This window comes from Falco cherrug, chromosome 4 (assembly GCF_023634085.1).
Source record: "Falco cherrug isolate bFalChe1 chromosome 4, bFalChe1.pri, whole genome shotgun sequence".
NCBI lineage: Eukaryota > Metazoa > Chordata > Aves > Falconiformes > Falconidae > Falco > Falco cherrug.
In genome coordinates, this window is record NC_073700.1 from 111,274,659 (window position 1) to 111,295,267 (window position 20,609).

General features: G+C 41.3%; 1 protein-coding gene across 2 annotated transcripts; it reads right to left on the reverse strand.

Moving 5' to 3' along the window:
* Positions 1-3,729: 3,729 nt before the first annotated feature.
* Positions 3,730-19,641, reverse strand: CCDC126 (coiled-coil domain containing 126). Of its 2 annotated transcripts, none has more exons than XM_055708933.1 (4): positions 19,484-19,641; positions 8,522-8,653; positions 7,490-7,894; positions 3,730-5,010 (listed from the first exon to the last, which is right to left on the reverse strand). In XM_055708933.1, exons 3-4 carry the CDS (start codon positions 7,725-7,727, stop codon positions 4,829-4,831), a joined length of 420 nt encoding a protein of 139 aa, XP_055564908.1. In that variant the 5' UTR covers positions 7,728-7,894; positions 8,522-8,653; positions 19,484-19,641; the 3' UTR covers positions 3,730-4,828. The 2 variants fall into 2 exon arrangements, with proteins under 2 accessions (XP_055564908.1, XP_027670535.1); XM_027814734.2 differs by lacking the exon at positions 19,484-19,641 and adding an exon at positions 10,064-14,194.
* Between the last annotated feature and the right edge of the window lie 968 nt (positions 19,642-20,609).

Here is a 20,609-nt window from a genome sequence, read left to right on the forward strand (position 1 = left end):
TGTTGTGAGAATCAAAAATTATATTTAGATGAGGAAAGCAACAAAAAGAACTAGAGAATCAAGGCAATCTTCCCTAAGATGTTTTCCTGCCAGTTAGTTGGTTGTGGAACTTGAAAACTGTGGTGCTTCTAGCTGTTTAGACAGCAATCAATATACTATTTTCTTTCCATTTTTCTTCATTAGTACTTTTGTTTGGGAGTGGATATTGGCCATTCTTTGCTGCCTACATTAAACAGTCATTCACAGGCACAGACATACTACCAATCACCTAGTGAAATCAGCTGGTAAACACTCATGAGGCAAATTATAGCTGGAAAAATTCAAGTCTGATAATTTGCCAAAAGATTTCAAGAGCACAAGCAAAACAAACACCACCCCAGATCAGGGGTTCTTTATATAAGGGAGGTTATATGCCCCCCTGCCCTCCAAAGAAAAAGAAAAGCAAAAAAAAACCAAAAACCAAACCAAATCCAGCATAAGAACCAACCAACCTCAAGGAGATTCTGTATTTCACAAAACCTGAAGCAGGTCACTTTGGGGGGGATTTGTTTTGTCATCTGAAATGGGAAATACATAGCTGCATCATAAAAACTGCAGCACAGCAGAAATACTATTTAAATATTCCTTGTAAAAAAAATTTTAAATGTTTGCCAACACAACCAAATGTTGTGATACTATTGAGCACTTTGCGCCTGGGGTGAGCTGTAGGCTTTCTCTTTCTTTTTCACCAGCCCTTGGGTCCTTCACACGACGTCCTTCCATTGCAGGGCTGCCACACCTCTCAAAATACCCTATAAAGCAGGCTGCAGTGTAGAACATACATACGAATTCCTGCTACTGTTGTTGATAGGAAAGGCAGCTGAGATCCTCCCCTTATCCCTTCCTTACCCTTTTTTCCTTAGTCTGCACACTTGAAGCTTAGTTTTGCCACTCTGGAAAGCACTGTCATCTCAGCAAAAAGGACGAGTGAAGCTCAGCTTCCACCCTCTGCACTGCTGGAGCACAGAAATCATGGAAGTAGTACTTTGCTGGATAGCTGGTGAAGAGAGAACACAAGTCAGAGGCACAGCATGACGATACGGGTATCTCCTAATTACGCTGGTTTCATGTAAAATTAGATGTAGGACGCTACTAGAGTGTTTTGAACTTGCTTCTTGATAAACAGTTGTTTCAACTATACCCATGAATGGAACGTTTGTGCCACAAGACAGAGGTAGTCAGTTCCCCCTGTGTATTTGTCAAGTACAAGCCAGGTCCAGTGAGCCATGGTACTGCCGAAACCCAAGAGAAAAGCAACTATTTGCTAATGGCACCATGAATTATGAGCAGTACGTAACTGCATGTAAGTTAGAATATCAGTCTCCAAAATCCCTGCATAAAACCACCTGCACGCACACACAGTGACAAACATTCACCTTGCTACTTTTGCTATGGTTGCTTAACCATCCTCAGGAGCTTTAAGACTTCATATACCCGTATAAGAAAAGAAAAAAAGGCATTATGCATACACACACAAGAATGGCTCTTGACTGTTTATAGCACAAGGTGACACCACCCACCAAGATTTTTGTTGGTACTGTTGTCCCAAAATCAGGGTTCTTCACCTGGTGGCTTGTTAGACCGCATCTGTTAACTGTTCCGCAAGACAGACACGCTGCTCAAGTCAAACTCCTGACTCCACTTTAAGCGGAACAGAGTTGTTCATTGTTAGGTCAGGATGGGGGGTGGGGAGCACGCTGCCATACCCCAACACATACGGTCCTGTTCTTACTACGGTCGTATCCAAATAAACTCTTCCTTTCTGGCACGCACATCATCAACATAGCTCCCCCCAAATCTACACGTTTTCCGAGTATCTCGTTTTCTATACAAAATCATGACTGCATCAACATATGGAAATACATCCCACTTTCCCAACCAGTGACAAAACATCATCAATTGCAATACCCTGTTATAATGTAAAGACCTATTTTCTGGCCATCGTTCACCATCACCTAGTTTATAATTAGGTCACCATTGATTACAATACCTTTTCATCTTATCTTTAGTCATCAGATCACCCCCAAACTTATTCCGATTTTTCAAAATACAACCCAGAGGACTATAGGGATGAATTGTGGCTTGGCCTGACCCCATTTTAGCCAAATACCCAGATCTGCAGGCTCTGACCCACGCCCCAGCTCAGAGCGCACTCAGCTCAGACCCCACTGGTCAATTAAGGCACCCTTGCCAAGCATCTACACGTAACAATCTTCCACAGAAGCGATCTAATTTATAATTAAATTTTACACTTACCAGTCCAAGGGGTTTCCCTTCTTTGACCCTGATGCAAATATCTCTGTTTGGGCATTGCATCTTTTAGGTTGCTCGTCACCCTGACTTCAGCGAGAATCCGGAGGAGTGCCCAGTCAGTAGGTCAGTGCACACAGGATCTCTCCGATCCAGTCTACGGTCGGGCACAGCAAGATGATCGGGGCAAGGCCTTACGGCTGTCCCACCCGGATCGCCAAAACGTTGTCCCAAAATCAGGGTTCTTCACCTGGTGTGCAAAATCCAATCAACACAGAGTCGAGATGATTATTTCACGTCTGCGCAGAGATGGGTGCTGTGTGGTAAATCCACAAAGCTAGCATACCTTTTCCTGGTTTTAGGAACCTTATATATAGTTCAACAAACAAAGAAGTTAGTCATCGTGAAACTTGATTGGCTGTAACTCTTTACATAGTAGTATATACAATACACATGCTCCCGAGGATGGCGGGGAGTTACTTTCGCTATTGTAATTACAATATACATGAGGACAGGAGGTTACTTTTGGGTAGTTTGTCCCAGCAATTAGTGGGTTTGCAAATGTTTTTCTTACCCCAGTTCCACAACATTAACTCTTCAGCATCACTGCATCTGTGTTCTGACAGACTCTTCAGGGTCAGTACGTCTGTGTTCTGTTAACTGTATCAGTTCCTTGAACTGGTTCACATTCCTGCTTAGGTTGTTTGTCATCAGTACCAAGCAAGTACCCAGGGAATAAAAATCATAGATAGGTAGCTATGTGATACAAAAACCTGTCTTCACATTGTCAATAGAGACTTACAGATTAAAAAGAAATTATGCATCTGTCTTCACTCCTAGATTAAACAGTGAAGTCCCCACCATTAAAGATCTAAACCAGTAATTTTATTTTCTCTTCATTTCTTTCTCCCCTTACCTCTAACTTTAGGAAAATTTCAGGGCATTATAATTTCAAAAGCAAAGCAACTCAAGTGATCATGCAGGAAGAATACCAGAGACACTACTACTAAACTTCAGAGATGTACATTTTTTCCAGTCCAGAAACATCTAGAGCACATGTAGCAGGAATGACAAGACTGTTAAAAAAAAAAAAAAAGGAGCCTTTACAAGCACAATTAAAAATTTATTTTCCTTTCCTCTTTCTGCATTGAAGTGAGTACATGTTTACACAAAATGTGACAGAAAACAATCATCTGCATATGAACTAAGGTTGTAAGTGTATTTTCCTTTAGAACAGTCCAGAATATCAGCATGTCAGCAGGGAAATAGAAGAAAGAACACAAAACTCTGGATAGTATATCATCCAGCACCTCCCAAAAACCCACTCAAAGAACACTTTTGGCAAAAGTCCCTGAACATAAAGCCCCCCCCACCCCAAGCCCCCCCCTCAAATATTCAGTACATTTAAAAACAAACAAAAACCAACACAAAACAACAGGCTCTGTGGCACTTTCTCTTTAATATGACTTCCGTAACATTTTGAAATACAGTGCACCCACACTGCAGTTTACTTTGCTGTAAGGCTAACTTACACATAAGGCAAACATTACCTTAGCTCTCACATATTCCATGGTAAGATACCCTTAGTACATGTATCTCTGTTAAATGCAGAGATGCCTTGTTTCCCTTAATTGCTTTTCCTCCTAATCAAAAATGGAAATCAGGGAGATGGTGTGCTATGCTCATCACAAATTGCAAGGTACTAAAAAGTTAAAAAGAAACCGCAATGAATAAAAATAAACAGTATTCACATATCCAAAACATATTTCCATCACTTAAATAATTTTATCTGCAATTACAAAATACATACACTTAAATATCTTTGTAAGAAATAATCTTCTAAGATATCACAGATTATGATTTGCTTTTGATAATCTAACTGCCCTAACTCCAGCGTAAAGATATACCTGGACAGTGTTACTACCTAGGATATCTTCCTATTATAATTAATTTTCTTAAATATACAGTAAATTCTCTCTAGCTATTCTGCCAGATAGTGCAAATAAAGACATTCTTTGGGTCACAATTTTAAAATATTACTGCCAATGCTATCCTCAATATTGTTTTAGTAAAGGAGTAACAAAATATTATAAGTATACACATTTTCTAACATCTATTTAACAATGTGTTATCCTCAGTTACATTGGCTTAATGCAGATCACAAAAAATGAATAAGCTACAATACTGCTCACCTATCCAAATGATATGTTGTATTTATACTTAAATATATTTAGAAACCTACCTATAAGTTCCTCATTGCTTTCTGTATATTGTTATTATCCAATGGCATACTACATCAAATCATGATATCAAAATATCTTTAAAGACAACAAAGATCACTTCAGAAGTACTGTTCAAAGGCAATGAAATAATGCTTTGAGAACCTATGCACATAAGTTAGGCCTACATAGAGCCAGCATACAGTATAATAGTTTACGCTTCTTTTACAGTCAGCTACTGCTTTGCCCTAGCCAGAGATAAAAAGCTTGTTTTAAATATTACCCATCATAGATGCAGCAAGGCAAAGTGGCCCTGTTCGCTATCTAGTGTTGCTTGCTGATTTTACACGTTTATTTGAAGTTACTGGCACCTGATTGCTAGTTCCATTAGTGGCATTTGTTGCTGAGCCATTCACAACGATGTAATCAACTTTGTTTTCCAATTTCACCAGGCGTTGTAAGATGTCATCCAGAAGAACAGCAATTGTCCTCTTAAGATCAGCTGAAGATAATGGAAAAAACAAAATCATATTATTTACTATGTGTGGTGAAAAAGAACTGCTATTTCAACATATTCACATCTTAAAGACTTGCTGTCCTTCCTACTATACTTTTTGGGAAAGAATGCAGATTAAGTGTGCAATTAAACAGCTGCTTGATTTTTCTTTAATACCATTTCTCTGTTATTTTAGGCAAGGAAGATACCACCATAATAGTGAACTGTGAAGGAAGCCAATTAAATATTCAAGTGTAAGAACAAAACCACTAGTTGGAGCATTAGACTAATGACTATTTAAAGGCAGTATTTCACATTTCATCCAGACAACAGCACTACAATACCCAGCTATGACACCTTTTAGCCATGGACAGCAACAGAATATTTTTAAATACTTTCCCTCATTAAAAAAGGTTGTCCTTAACAGCTTTCCTCTAAGTAGCAGTTTTATGAGAAAGTATCTTACCACTTCTTACACAAGCTATAAAGTATGAAAAAAAATTCCATACGTTTAAGCCTATACTGATTGAAAAACAAGAGGAAAAACAGAAAAAAAACCCCTATTTTGGAACATAAAAATGGTAACAACCTTTCAGCAAAAGCTAATTACACTGTTGTCAATGTTCATATCACCACCTTCTCTCATTCTTGGAAAAAACGAACAAACTTACCAAGTTTTACAAGGCGTTAAGTTCCCCCCAACACAGGCAGACACACACAGTCCCCTTTTCTTACCCTTGACACACACACACACACACACATATATACCCCAAATCAGTTCTTAACTAACAGGAAAAACTGGAAAGGAAAAACACAGATATTAAAGTGAAAAAAGAAGAGTAACCCAGATAAAATTAAAACATCTGTAGTAAATTTAGTAATTCTTTAAAAAGTCTCAGGTCAGTCCCTCCCTCTAAATTTAACTAGTTCTTGTTTAGTGATATCACCTTGGGGGGGGGGGCTACAGGGGGGATGACATGACCGAAACAAACCAAAAAAACCCCACCAAACCCAAAAAAACTGCTTTCCAGTTTGAGCACTCTGCAGTACCATCCTGTGCTCAACAGCCCGGGGAAGGAAATGCCTACTCAAGTTGTACGTCTGATGATCAGCATGCAAATCAACAGTGGACTTCATTTTTTTAAAATTAAACTTCAGAAACAACCTCAGAAGGCAAATCTCATTTGGAAATACACTGTAAGACCTATATAGCAGTAGAAAGCTGCAGTACAGAAGGTTTTTTTAAAACAAATCACACAGAGAAGTAATTACACAGTAAAGGCAGAAAATCCTTGAAGGCAAAAAAAAAAAAAAAGTGGGAGGGAAAGGGAGAAGAAAAGAAAAAGCAGTCTCTTATAAAAATGTTAACTTAATGAATGAAAGAATTAAAGGCTGAGCCATTTTGATGCTGTTCTCCTCTTGGGTTGTCTCCTGCTTATCTTGTCACCACAGATTTGCCTCCTTGTTCCTGAGCAGCAGCAAAAAGCGTTCAGATGCATTTTTGCTGTTTGTACTCTGACCAGAGTGCCTATAAAGAGCATCCTACAACTGGCAGAGCGCACCTTTTTAAGGATTCCTTAAGAATGGGATCAAAGTACCTAAATATACATTTGTACATACATATATATATATTAAGTATTTCTTTTTAAGCCTTTTTTCACAAAAAGAAAAAATTTCACAGATATGTTTTTTCCTTTATGACAGAACAGGTAGTTTCCTCAAACCTAACCTGCAAGGGCTTAGCTAGAGCTCATTACAGCCTTCCCTCGAGAGAAGCTATGAGGGACCAGAGTTAAAATTAAGACATTTTTATAGTTTTTCTAAAAAGATCTCAAAACTATGTTTCCTGTATTTCAGAAGACAGTGAATACCGGTCACATATTCATCAAGTTAACAGGTAAATCAGATGGGTACGATGCAACAAGTACGAAAGCTCTAGAGACAAGGGACCTTATCTCTAGCGGCTACTTCTAACCCAAGGGGAGATTCAACTAAATTAATAATTGCCTTGCAGTCTCAAAACTGCAAACTCAACTAGTATGTTGCTTTCTGCTGCTTTTTTACTACTTAAAGAGAAGAAAAATTAAGAAATAAAAGCAGAAAGTTAGCAATGAGGCACAAGCAGAATCTGGAATGTTGAAATGACTTAATCTAAAACTTGGTCCCCATATAAAGCACGTGCTGATTCCTCAATAGCTTAAAATTCAGAAAAAGCAAAATGTTACTGTTAATCCTGTAAGTAACAGTAGTCATACACATGGAGATATCTACAAAATTTCTGGAAAATAAAAGTCTCATGTCTCAAGCTTGATTTTGCACCACTTCTTAATCTTCAACTTCAGTGAATAAACAAAAATCAAATACAGAGAGTTTTTTTCCCTTGAAGAGCAATATATATTACTTAAAAGAAGAAAAAAAAAGTGTAACTTTATAGAGTTTTCAGGAAAAGATACTGAAATAACTAGTATGGATTTTTTCCTCTTACCATATCCTGCCATAGATGCTGCACCTCCACCATTCATTAAATTCTTATTTTCTTCTGCCAGTGCTTTGACATATCTTTTACTTAGATCTAATATCTGTCCACGCAACTCAGCACTGCTTTGGCGTCTTGGATACTGAAAAGTGTAGCGTAGCAACATCAAACCCCAAATGATGCCAAAAACTAGTAAAAACATGCTCAGTTTCTGGGACATATTTTTTCTTGAAAACGTTAGAAACATTTCTGATGAAGGCAAGAGGTGTGCTTTAATTTTAATATAAGTAATTGAACTTGGCTTTGTCAAATTATATTACATATTAAACAAAAATAAGATTTCTATGAAGTGAAAAATCTTCCTGGCTGGATCATCTTGAATACATCTTCTCATGTTGTAGTTGGTCTTGATTCCTGAAATTTGTAAAATATGACTTTGTTATTAAGAACTGCTACAGTCGTTGAGGTCAAGGACAAATACCAGTTTCCAAATGCAGTATTATTGCATAATCTAGCATGCAGTTGTGGATTTGTATCTGGTGAGAAGTGCAGTCATCTTTCTATCTCATGTTATTGACAAGGTTTCCTCCTCTTTTACCAATTTTTATTCTCCAAAAATCAAAACTTCTATGCTTCTATGAATCACCTTAAATATTTTAAATATTGTAATTTGAACGGACATTAAATCCAAATGCATTTCAAACAAAATGCAATATCTAGAAGAGACTTGTAAAACACTTATACACAACATTCTGATGAGTTTTACACATACATCTATACACAAGAAAAGGATCTTGTGAAATTATTCACTTGATTCTTACTCCTCACTTAGAAGCATAGGGCAAGTATAAACAGATAAAATGCAGAACAATTTCTTGGCTGATTACTTAGAAGTTGGGCATCATCCTCTTCTGATTTTACACAGCATTAAGATTTTTTGTTGTTCTGGTGTCTTGCTAATAAGTAAAGAAATAAAACCAAAATTAACTGGCACATTGCATCCACTTTTAGCATTTTACTACCACTGTAAAAATGTCTTACCATAGCAGGCAATTCTGATCCCTCAATAGATTAAGGCTTCATGAGAGAAACAAGTGGTAGGAAAGCTTCAGCAGTTAAACAGCAAATGTCCAGATAATTTGAAGTAATACAAGTCAGACATCTTCAGTAGCTCTGTATTGGGGGCAAAAAAACAAAACAAAGTGCAGGGCTAAAGGAACCTTCATTTTCACATGGAGTGGTTCAAGTTGAGGGCCTCAAGCCACATGCTTTTAAAACAGAAATAAATTTTTCAACCTAACTTGAAGCAATAGTTAGGGAACAACACAGAATCCATTTCCATTTTATTATAAATGCATACATTTGAATGCCCAATAATGGGTTAAAACATACTTTTTAAAAAACACTTGGTAGGAATCTCCCTGAAATGTGTCCCACTTCTTGTGTTATAAGACAGTGACAGCAGATGTTCCAGATTCATCATATATGTGTGTATATATATATTTACATATGTATCATTCTCTTATTTTTCCCCCCTCAAATTAATCCAATCTTTTCAGTCTCTTTACATATGGATACCTCATATTTCTCATGTTTCAGCCACCTCTGAAATGTCTCCAATTATTCAATACTTTTTTGAGAGGGAGCTTCTAGACTGAAGTGACACATTTAACAGAGTTCCTCACCACACTTTCTATAGTAGTAGTCAGGCCTCCATTGTTAGAATATTGAGACTGAATTTCTTATCTTGCTAAGTACTCATCTAAACATAACTCCACCTCCATGGTATTTTACATTGCCTCTGCGGGCCAGTTCAACTGGCCTTATGCCAACGTGCCACCGTCTGCTGCAAACACAGGCGTTACTGCCAGCTGGGTTCCAGCTTGTGCTTGTCCCTTATCTTCACCTTCACTCTTGAGATAATCCTCTCAATAGGCAGGCCAATATGACCGATTCAAGTGGCAAATTTTTGAGGTGTTCTAAAATCAACATGCATATCTAAATTATCCTCAACATGATCCACCCAAGGCAGGGGCAATATTAGGACTTGGACACCAAAATTGCTGTAAAGTAACAAGCTGTCGTGTGTAAAATTCTTTCTAGTAACTGCCAGTACATAAAATCTTACTTTCACTGTTTGGTGTACTAATGTGGGTGGCAATCACAAGTCACTGACGAGGAATAGTTTACTTCACCTAAATTATGGGATATGAGCATGCACATGGACAGATAGCCAACATGCAATACTTTGAAACGCCACTGTAAATCCAGTGGGATGTAATTTGTTCAGTGTGCCTACCCCCCAAAACTGTCTTTAAGACGCAAATTTATCTTGAGTACGTAAAATAAGAGAGAAAACAATAAAAACGTACATTCTACAGTATCAGTGCGAGTATTTGGAATTGTGGGGTTAAAGATCTCCTGAAACAGATCCCCCCTAAACATGAGCTAACCAGAACTTCTTTTCCCTAGTTCTTTGCCAAATCCATGGCTCTGCACTCAGACTTTAAAGCATAAACTGCACCTACATCATCATGCATCTACATAATCCCTGAATAGTCAAATATATTGAAAAATAGTTACATTTGAGGTCCAGGAGTAGGGTATTCACATGATGGCTCAGAAGACCAAATAGTACCTCTCCAGGAGAGACAAGTTTCAACCCCATTACTTTTTTTAAAAAAAGTCTGAAAATAACAGATAGCTCTTGCAGAATTTTGGTTCAGTTCTCCACAGATCTCCAGCTGTATCTCATCCTGAAGCATTTAGACAGTATCACTACAGAGCTTTGGAGTGGAAATAACTCTGCCATCACACTGTAAATAAGACCACAAGCCAGGATAAGAGTCCCAGCCAAGAGGAACAGATTGAATAAACTCCTGCCAAGGAGCAGTAAGAATTGCAGGCTGGGTCTCTGCCACGTATCTTTGATGCACAGTGCACACGCTGACTATTGAAACTAATGGAAATCAAGGACTTAACCTGCTGGGCAAATGGCATAACACCCAAATACTAACACTCGGCAACGGAACTGGGAGTAAGGTATACCAAAGTGAAGGGAACTATATGCACTTGTCACTTTTCCTATGCATTTTTAGAGGCCATTCTCCCTTAATGAATTCCAGCGTAATTTCAAAGTTCTAGAGACACGGTCTCCTCCTCCTTCCTGAAATGTGCACTTCTAGTGACCCGTAACACACTCCATGCAAGACCATTCCTGCATTACATGGTGCGCAGTAACAAACAAATAAACACAAAAAGCAAGCTTATACCCATGTGATTTGCAAGCAGGAAAAAAGGGTATCAGAGCAGAAGGTGTACTTATTAGGGAGAAAAATAGCACAATAAGTAAGATGGATGAATTGGAATACTCTTTTACCTCTTGTTGCCCTGAAGGGTCAGCACTTCTCTACAAGAACATTATAGTTTAAACAAAACCTGTCCTCAAAATGGACCTTTCTTTTCAGTAATTCAGAAGTAATATCCTGTGAGATAACAGCATAGATATAAGAAACACTGTCTCTTGTGACTGTCTCTTTCTTCTCCCTCATTGTCTCAACTCCTGCTTACTCACTGCTCCCTGAGCAGGGGAAAAAGGAAGCCGAGACTTTCTTCTTTACACTGACTTCGCCCAAGTAGGAACCCAGGGCAACCACTCTTCAACCCCAGCTAAAGGGCTTTTATGGCAAAGGAGGGCAAAGCACTGCAGAAAGCAACAGGGAAAAAGGGCACATCAGAGCTATGCCTTGTTGGAATTCCTACCATTCCTAACCACAGAGACCGAGACAAAAGGAAGAGGACCATGAAGATGAAGGAGTACAGCCGGGACAAAATTTGAAAATCTGAGGAGGGAAAGGAAAAAACAAAAACCGAACCAAGGAAAACAAACAAAACCAAAAAAACGCCATGACAAACACCACCACCAACAAACCCCCAAAAAATAAGAACAGCCAAAAAAACCTAACAATAAACAAACAAAAATCAAACAAAACCCCTGACCCAAATGCGCAGGCAAAGTGGCAATCCAAGAACGTACCAAGAAGAGAGTATCTTCCAGATAATCCCTTCAATAGGCAGCCTGAAGTGACCAATTCAAGTGGCCATTTTCCAAAGTTCTTTAAAAATCAACATGCATATCTAAATTATTCTGAAAATGACAAGCCCAAGCCAGGGGCAACATTAGAACTTGGAACTACAAGCAATTCCTGAAGAGAGGATCTGAAACTAGGTTTGCCCTTCACAGACATATAAAGAGTTTGGTTTTCTTCGCTGTTGCCAGTGCTGGTTGTTTAAGAAACGTATTGCTAAAGACTGCCAACATGGATTTAGGATTGTCCAGCGGTACCACCACAAACACTGACAGACGTGTCTGGCAGTGAACTAAGGCACTCATCCTCTCCAAAACAAAATAATGTCTCTATCCTCTGGAGCTGTGTTCCAATATCAGTCATATCTAAATTATATTAATTGAGTGCATGAAACAAAAGGAATAAGGGCCAAAGAAAAGGCAAGAGAAAATCCATTACTATATTTTCTATAATAAAGCAAAGTTCCAGGATCTCTGATGCTACTTAAACATTAGCATTGGACTTCAGTCTGAATACTGACCCTTCTCCACAGAAACCAGCCCACACTTAGAAAACACCATACTTGAATTTTGTTGCAAAGTCTTCCTCAGATTCTGCTTTACTTATTCCCAGCAAAACCCAGAGATTATATTCACGTAGAACACAAAAAATGCAACAGTCTGTAAGGCAAAGGAATGCCTCATACACCCTCTGAAACAACCCTGGGGTATCGTGAAAACAAGGCTTACTCAAATCCTTAAAAGATTACAACACACCCTACAGCACCGTCAGTTCTTCTAGTCAAGTCACCTCATGAAAGACCACTACATATTTGTCATCATTTTTCTATTCCACCCGAGAGATCTCAGCCTTCCTAAACCACTAGAAGTGGTTATCAGCACCAGCCTGGTAAATTTACAACTGTGCTGCAAACATGGTGTGTACCTTCTAGTTTTGAAAAATGTATAGGACAGATGAAGATGATTATTTGTAAGAGGAAAAGAAAGCAGCAGGCCCATCCGGTATTTTTGGTAGTTACTAGTAAGCAGCTTTAGCAAAAAACTAACAAAACAGAATCAACAAGAGGCGAAGAATAAAGAAAGCTGAAGCCTGAGAATCCCATTCTGTTCAAGGATCAAAAAGACTTGAAGGATAAAGTCAAGAAAAATGCACTGAAAATAGTATTGTTAATATATAGTCCCATAAATTCACCTCTTTGGTTATACATTTTGAAAACTAGAATGGCGAATACTCAGGTAGTTGTTCTTCAGAGATACCCTAGAGACCTATATAGGTCTCTAATGAACTACTATATTAAGAAAGCAGCCTTGATAAACAGGAATTTTAATCCATCTATTACTTACTACCATAATACTTATCTGCCAAATTATGATCACTGCCAAATTATCATCAACACCACAATAGAGGAAATTCAAAAGCAAGTCTAGCTTTGCAATGAGTTGTTATTACTAACCGTATAAACACAAGAAGTGATTTATCAAGACAGAGACTTAAAAAAAGAAAAAGCCAGATACAGTCATAGGAGACTGCATCCAACTACAGACAGAAGAAGGAGGGGTAAAAAAACTTGTCATGCAACAGACAGCAGACAGAAATTAGGACAGGATAAATAAAAGCTGACAGTAATAATTACTATTAAATAATTGTACAGTATGAAATAGGAATTTATTACAATCTCAGTGGTAGCCTAACAAATTTATGAAGTTATTAAGGATTTTAAATCAACATATTAAAATTATGTCTATATGAGAAACAACTCTGAGTACAGTGAGGGTACAGTATTAGTAAACAATAAGCTGTGCTGTAAACAGACGTGATGATACACCTCTACAATAGCCAACAAATGTTTCAGGAAGACAAAAATCACAGGGCACCAGAGAATATTTCCACTGTTCTATCAACTGTATCCTACCAGTTTCCTTATTTTTATCTATTTAGAGTGTGCTCCACCCAGCCCATTTACCTCTGCATCCTCCAAAATCTTTTGTTTTCCAACAGAAAACTTTGAGCATCACCATTACTCAGCTGGCAGACATTGTGCTTACCATTCCAAGAGCAGAAAGGCTAGTTCTATGTTATTTGGAAGCCTGCTAGCACAGTCGCTGTGCAGCAATGAATATGGGAAGTCTAAAGAATGACTGACACACAAAAACGCATAGAATGTTTCCACTGACCAATTTTTCACTGACCAATTTAATCTTTGAAGACAGGGGCAATGAAATAAGCACCAAGAAGCCCAAAAGTTACATGCTGAGACTTTCTGGAACACCAAAAATGATGTCTGCATTCTGGTAATTTGCAGTCTTAGATGACTGTTGGTTGGTTTAGCAGTAGGAGAAAAATTGGCATGAGGTGCAGCTGACAAAGAGGTGCCCAAAGAAGGAAAGCGTATCCTGTTACATAGGACCATAACTCCTCGCAATACACAGAAACTTCAGTTCTCTATTCCTAGACATAACACCGTTTAATAAATCATCTTACCCACATAATTCATATTTTAAACTGGTGCCCAAGGAAGAACCACAATCCTCGTATCTTTAACAGCACATGAGTTCTTGACAAGATGTCAATAAAACCATTTTCCTGTACCGGCACCTAGGTACTGGTGACTGGCAGACCAACACTACCTTTTGGTTCCCAGGTTCATTCAGACAGCTGCATAGAACCATAAAAGAGCAGAACATCATACTTGGAAGCAAACAATTAACAGCAGTGCATGTCCCCAGACAAGTGAAACCATGTTGCAGCTGTCTTTTGACAAGATCAGCTCTCAGCTTGTTAAGTATTCCTATTATTATTGCTGTAAAATTTGCTCAACGGAAAAATGTCACCAGCAGAGATGGAAAAAAGAAGAAGGATACCCTATCAACAAAACCTCAGCAATGCCTGACACAACAAAGCACATCAAAATGCTGTATCCGTGGGCTGATGAGACTTGAGGGTCTTTTGAGGCTGCATCATAGATCAGTCAATAGAAGAGAGAATTTATATTACTACCTGCTAGGCTCAAGCAAAAAGAATAGCACTATACAACACGCTGCCACCTTAAGGATAGGCAAGAAGGCATACGTCTAGCAAAATAAAAGGCTGCCCTATCAGTATGACAGCTGCTGGACCACAGGTTTTAGTGGTTCTGTACCACTTTTGGGATGCGCTGCCAAAGGAGTCTGCCTAGTGCTTGGTGTCTTTTCCAGGACATCTATCTATCTTTATACCTTATCCCACAGCATATGTTCCTTCATTCCCTGTCCCTGCACGACCTAGACTTGCAATTAACCAAGGAACTAGGAAAAAAAAATATTATCTCTTTGCCTTATTGCTACCTGCCTTTCAGGGAATACCTTTAATGGATATAGTGAAATCATAGAAAGCCATGAGGTTTAAGAGAACAGAAAAAACGGATAACTAACTTTCAAGAATACCTATTCTTCTACAGTGCTGCAACAAAGAACGAAAATCTTGCATGCTCCCACCAGTCCCTGTCTCTCAATGCAGCCAAAGGGTATTCTGGGCCAACAAAAGTCACAGCTCACCAAGCAGACAGATGTTGTCACTGCCTACAAGCTGCTGGGACAACCTCAAACGTACCTTAAACCAGGAACAGTTTTAGCCTTCCTACAGGCCTCTAAGAACAGCTCACAACCTATTTGTTTTGTTGCTGGACTTTGAGTTGAAAGCAAAAACATACTGCTTTAGACTTGACAACCCACGCATCAAGTTTACAGTGGCTCTGGTATAAAATTATCTGAGTGCCCAAACACCAGACTACCTTTTGCCTGTCTATTTTAGAAATACTGGTAACTTGCTTCTAATTTGAATTAATTGTAGTCCTATTTGCATTGTTTTTATTTTACACTTTCTGTCCACAATTGCTTTTAATTTGCATTACATCTAAGGAGACTGCTTAAGTACTTTTTGATACCTTAAAGTATCCTGGCTTTTTTTCAGTGCCTCCCTCCTATATTTTGCCTACTACTGCCAGTGAATACTTTTAAAATAAACCAACTATTTAAAAACAGAAGGTTCCTTGCCTGTGGGCAGTCAGCCAAGATTCAAGATTTTGAGAAGGGAAATGACTTGGCAAGAGTTGTGAAGAAAACTAAAGAAAGCAGATATCAATGGGGACAGCATGTTATACTTGCTGAAGTTCCCCTCCTCCCACTGGATCCATCTGGGCCTCAAAATGTTTCTATGTCTCTGTATCAGCTTCTTAAAAAAACAGAACCCAACAAAATCTCAGCTTCGTTCCATCTGGGACACTTCCCTATTTTTCTTTATGCTCTATTGCTGCCGGTCAGGTCACACGTAGGACCCTTGCTCGTAAGAACTGCAGTTATGACAGAGCACAAGGTACCTTTTTAGCTTCCCATTTCCCTGGTAAGATTGCCACAATTTTTTCGTTGCATTTGAACACTAGGCTATGACAAGTACTCCCCTGCAAAGTCCCAGCTAGTACCTCTACTCCCTTGTGAAATTCCACAGCTGTGTTTGCACCACTCTTTCCAAAGCCCCCGGGCCTCCAAAACTTCCCTCTGAGATGATAATGTTTAGCTAATTTTAGCTAGTTTTACAGAGAGCCATACCTGCAAGATGATAAATGTAGGGTACTGAGAAGAGAGATTTGCACTGAACATTTCAAAGAGAACTAAAAGGAAGTGGGGGGTGTCATTAAAGAGAACTAAAAGAGGAGGGGAGGGGGGAGTCAACTAACAAAGCAATGGTTGCAATGCTGGAGAGATCGGTCCTGCAGAACTGGTTGTACACGTAGACGCAGTGCAGCATCCACACAAACACAATTCTCATAGAATGCTAACATGAAAGCTTGTACCACTGGGGAGAGAGGAAGAATTTAGTCTGGTTTTATTTGAAGAAACCTGCAGAATTTAAACTGAGTATGGACGTGTGCAAGGTGCCCAGCAAAGTACGTTTCCGTGGCAAAACGACAATACAGACCGGGCCTCAAATTCATGCTCCTTCCCAGGAGGCTGATCCAGTTGAAGATTTTAGGAAAATATCACTGGAGGAAACATTCACGACAGGTAAGATCTCTTCTTCTACATCTTTTTATTATTTCTAGATTGACTTGTCAGCTTATGTTAGCATAGTAAGGGTTATGACAGAAAGTAGTTAAGCACAGCAGCACAGTGGTATGCACTGCAACATGTTTTATTGTTAAAATTAAGTAGAAGGTACCCAAGATTTAACTGGATTATATATATCATGGCAGCCTCTTATTTCTTTGATATTACTGAAGAGACCAATTTCAGTCGAGTAAGTTTTAAGTCCTCTTGTCTAGGCCTCTAGTCTAAGCTCTGGTTTACATAGGCAAAGTACCTATTTAGTTCTGAACAATCCAAAATTAACCTTTTAAATTGGCAAATGGTAACACAAATAATTTTTGTAAAGTCGATAATCATAAAAGAAAATTTAGAAGACTATTAATAATGCTTAGTTGAGGAAACCCAGCCCATCTAATGGTACAAGTTTTCAATCACAGGTGAAAGAATTTGTCAAATAACAAATACCATATGAAGTACATTTTAGCAGTAAACTTGTATCAGGACAAAACACATTCATTTGCATGCCCGAACCCCACAGATTTTTGACAGCTAGTCAAACAATTTAATGACTGTTTTTGACACTTACTAGTCTTCAGATACATTGACTACACAGCTGACAATTTAAGCTGACAGCATGCATTTATCCTACTTACAGTTTGGGCAAGATGCAAACACTAGCACCCTTAACTATTCTTGGAAAACGTACAAGTGATCATGAACTCCCAGGAAAATATCTTACTTTTAGCAGTTAAATGACGTCCAATCCCCACGCTAAATCACAGTATGTGATTAACTAATACCAATGCCTCCTTCAAGAAGCTGAAAGCCAAACAAAATCCCTAAAAGCAGAGACTACACAAGCTTAAAAAAAAAAAAAAAAAAAAAAAGAGTAAGGAGCTTTATTTCCAACTGTAAAAGTTTTAGGAAAAAGACCTATTTACTAGACCAAAGGAATTCCAGCATAATTACTTAACCCTCTAGAGATCTCAAGTACCCAAAATGAATTATTAAAAATTATATATTCTAACACATAAAATAACAAAAAGAGGCCAGAATAATTCAGGCTTTATACACATGGGAGTCTCCAGCAGTCAAAACGGGAACAAAGGTAGCAATAAATTTCTACATCTGATCTAAAACTGCAATCGCTCCACTTGCAACACTAGAATAAGATGCTACTTACAAAGTACTATCCTCTTCATATCGTTTACTTTCTTTAATATTCTCATGAGCGAGAATGCAATTCATGACATTTGCTCCAAAATAAACACATTTAGTTAGAACAAATCACATGCATCACGCTCAGCATGTTAATACTCTGAAGGTTCTGTTGAAAAAAAAAAAAGTCACAATTTCTACAAAGCTCACTTTTCACAGTGAAAAACTGTGTCTTTCCGCAACCCCCAATTCACCCACTGAGGTGGCAAAACAACAACCAAAAAAACCCCAAACAACAACAACCCCTGTGCCCCCAGTTGTTAACCTGACCTACACTGCACTAAGAAACTCCATATTATGTCATAGGACAGAACAAAAATTCTTTCTGCTTTTCTTTGTGGTACAGAAACACAAAAACTACGCTCCATTCTAGTTGTCAGTATCTTTTAGGTTACAAGACACATGAAAGAGAATTTACAGGATGCTACCATGTTAGATTAAGAAGCTGAAAAGAAAGTTGATTAATAATGAATGATTAACGGTGCTATAGAAATAAGGAGAGATAACAGTATATAGCGAAATAAATTTAATGCAGGATCAAAAAGGTAGTTAAAACATCATCAGATGTTACATATAAAAGCCGTTTTATTGTACTGTAAGAAGGAAGCATTATTCCACAACTCTTGCTGTCAAGAAGTTTTATACATTATAACATCCAAAAAGCAAAACAAAACTTTTTTTATGCAAAGTTGTTAGTGCCAATAGATCACTTCACCTAACATTGTTAAGGATCTTGCCTTTGCTTGAACAGGAATTAAGCAAACAAAGAAAATTTCCTCCTCCTAAGTGCCATCACATCCCTGTATGCATGCTCTACCTCTTCGAAAGTTAAGTCCTTACACTACCAGCAAGGCATCAATCTTGCCGAGTCACTGCAGTCATAGTTTATGCCAGGAAGACCACTGCACACGAGGAAGGAAACCAGCAAACCCTTGTTTCCTTCAGGGCTCCCTCCCCGCCCAAGGGCACTGCACCACAGCGGTGGTTACCCAGCCGAAGGGAACGCTCAGCCGCGGCGGGCAGCGGCACACCCCGCACCCGAGCAGCTGCCAGCGGGCTCTGCGGTGGCCCCGCCACCAGCCACCGGAGACCCGCGCTGCCGCCGGTAACCGGAGCTCAGGGAGCAGCACCCCGGGGGACCGACCTGCAGGCAGCGCCCGGGCAGCCCCGCAGCACGACCCGCTGCGCAAGGGCAGCGCGGGCCCGGGGGGCGCAGCGGGGGCTGGCGGCTGCACAGAAGCACGGCCGAAGCCAGCAGGAGGATAAACCTGCCCCGCAGCGGGGGGCGAGCCCGAGGGAGGGGGAGCTCAAAGCTGGGCGCTCAAGCGAGGTGAAACCCGGGGTTCGGCCGGCAGGCGCAGCCAGGCTGCGGCCCCCCGCCTCCCCCTTCGCCCCCCGCGGCCGAGCCCGGCGCTTCCACCCGCACCCGCCCGGCGGGGCCGCCCCGTCTCCCCACACGGGCTGCCGGGCCCCCGCCACCCTCGCGTCGACCCCGCTCAGCCGGAGGCCCTTCCTCGCCCCCTCCCCAGCCGGGGGGCACAGCTCCTCCGCGCCGCGCCCCCGTGTGCCGCCCGGCGCGGCGCCTCAGCAGGACGCGGCAGCCCCGTGGCAAAGCCCCCCCGGCACCCGCCCGCTACCTCCGCTCCCGGCCCGCACCCGCCTGACAGGCGCCGCTCGCTCCGCTTCCGCCCGCCTCGCGACGCACCGCGACGCACCGCCCGAAGCCACGCCCCTTCCCCCGGCCCGGCCCGGCGCGGCCCAGCGCGCCGCCGCGCGCCCCCTGCCCACCTCCTCGGCCGCCGGGGGCGGGGCGCGGGAGAGGCGGGGCGGCCGGGAGAGGCGGGGCGGCCGGGAGAGGCGGGGCGGCCGGGCCAGGCGGGGCGGCCAGGCCAGGCGGGGCGGGCCGTGCTCGGAGGAGGAGGCCCGGCCTCAGGGCCTCGGTCTGCCGCCAGGCCGGCGGGGACAGCCACAGCGCGTTGCCGGGGAGCGAGGCGGGCTGCGTGAGGGCCGGGAGGGCGGCACGTAACTGCGGGCCTGGCGGGCCTGCCCGGAAACGTTCACCGTCGGGCTCCGAACAGGAACGCGTGGGAAGCTGGAAAGCTGCGTGGCCGTGGCCGGCAGTTCCCGCTGACGTCCATAAGTAGAGTGCCTGCAGCAGGACGTGGCAGGGAAGGTACCGTGCCTGCCCTCTAACGGCAGTGAGTGCGGGCGGTGGCCGCGGAGATGAGCTCCGTCCCTCGGGTCTGGTGCAGGGACACTTCACCCCCAGCCATACTCGCTCTCGTAACCCGCAGCTGCACAGGCTGCTCGTGGCTGGGGCGGTGTATAGACTCCCACCGTGACAGCCACGTAAACACAACACGCTGTGGGTACTGGCCTGTGATAGCGAGTTACCTCAGGCTCTTCCTGCAAGGGGATGCTTGAAGGACGTTGACATCAGTGAGCCGTAAGGGCACACAACAGCTGCAGTGTTGCAGGTACGCAGGAGAACCTATTGTTCACCTTAGTTCAGTCCCTTCAGGATTGTCCCTGTCGCGACAAGCTGAGCAACGCGTTACAGGTCAGATGTTGCAACTGAGTGTAGGGAAAGGTTCTGTTTGCAACATTGCAACTGTAAAATAAACATAGTTACAAGTGGGGTCCTGGCAGCCTGCTGATCCCACCACCGCTCCAGCTCCCCATCGGTCCCCCCACACCTGCAGCTTTCCCTGTGTGTGTCAGAGGCTACCTGGCTCCTTTCGGGGTTTCAACCGGTTTTTTCTT

Excerpts from the sequence above, each read along its gene's own strand:
- CCDC126 (XM_055708933.1), bottom strand. The coding sequence starts at position 7,727 with ATGTTTCTAACGTTTTCAAGAAAAAATATGTCCCAGAAACTGAGCATG. Across the intron at positions 5,011-7,489 it reads AGCATCTATGGCAGGATATG|CTGATCTTAAGAGGACAATT; the intron begins GTAAGAGGAAAA and ends CATTATCTTCAG.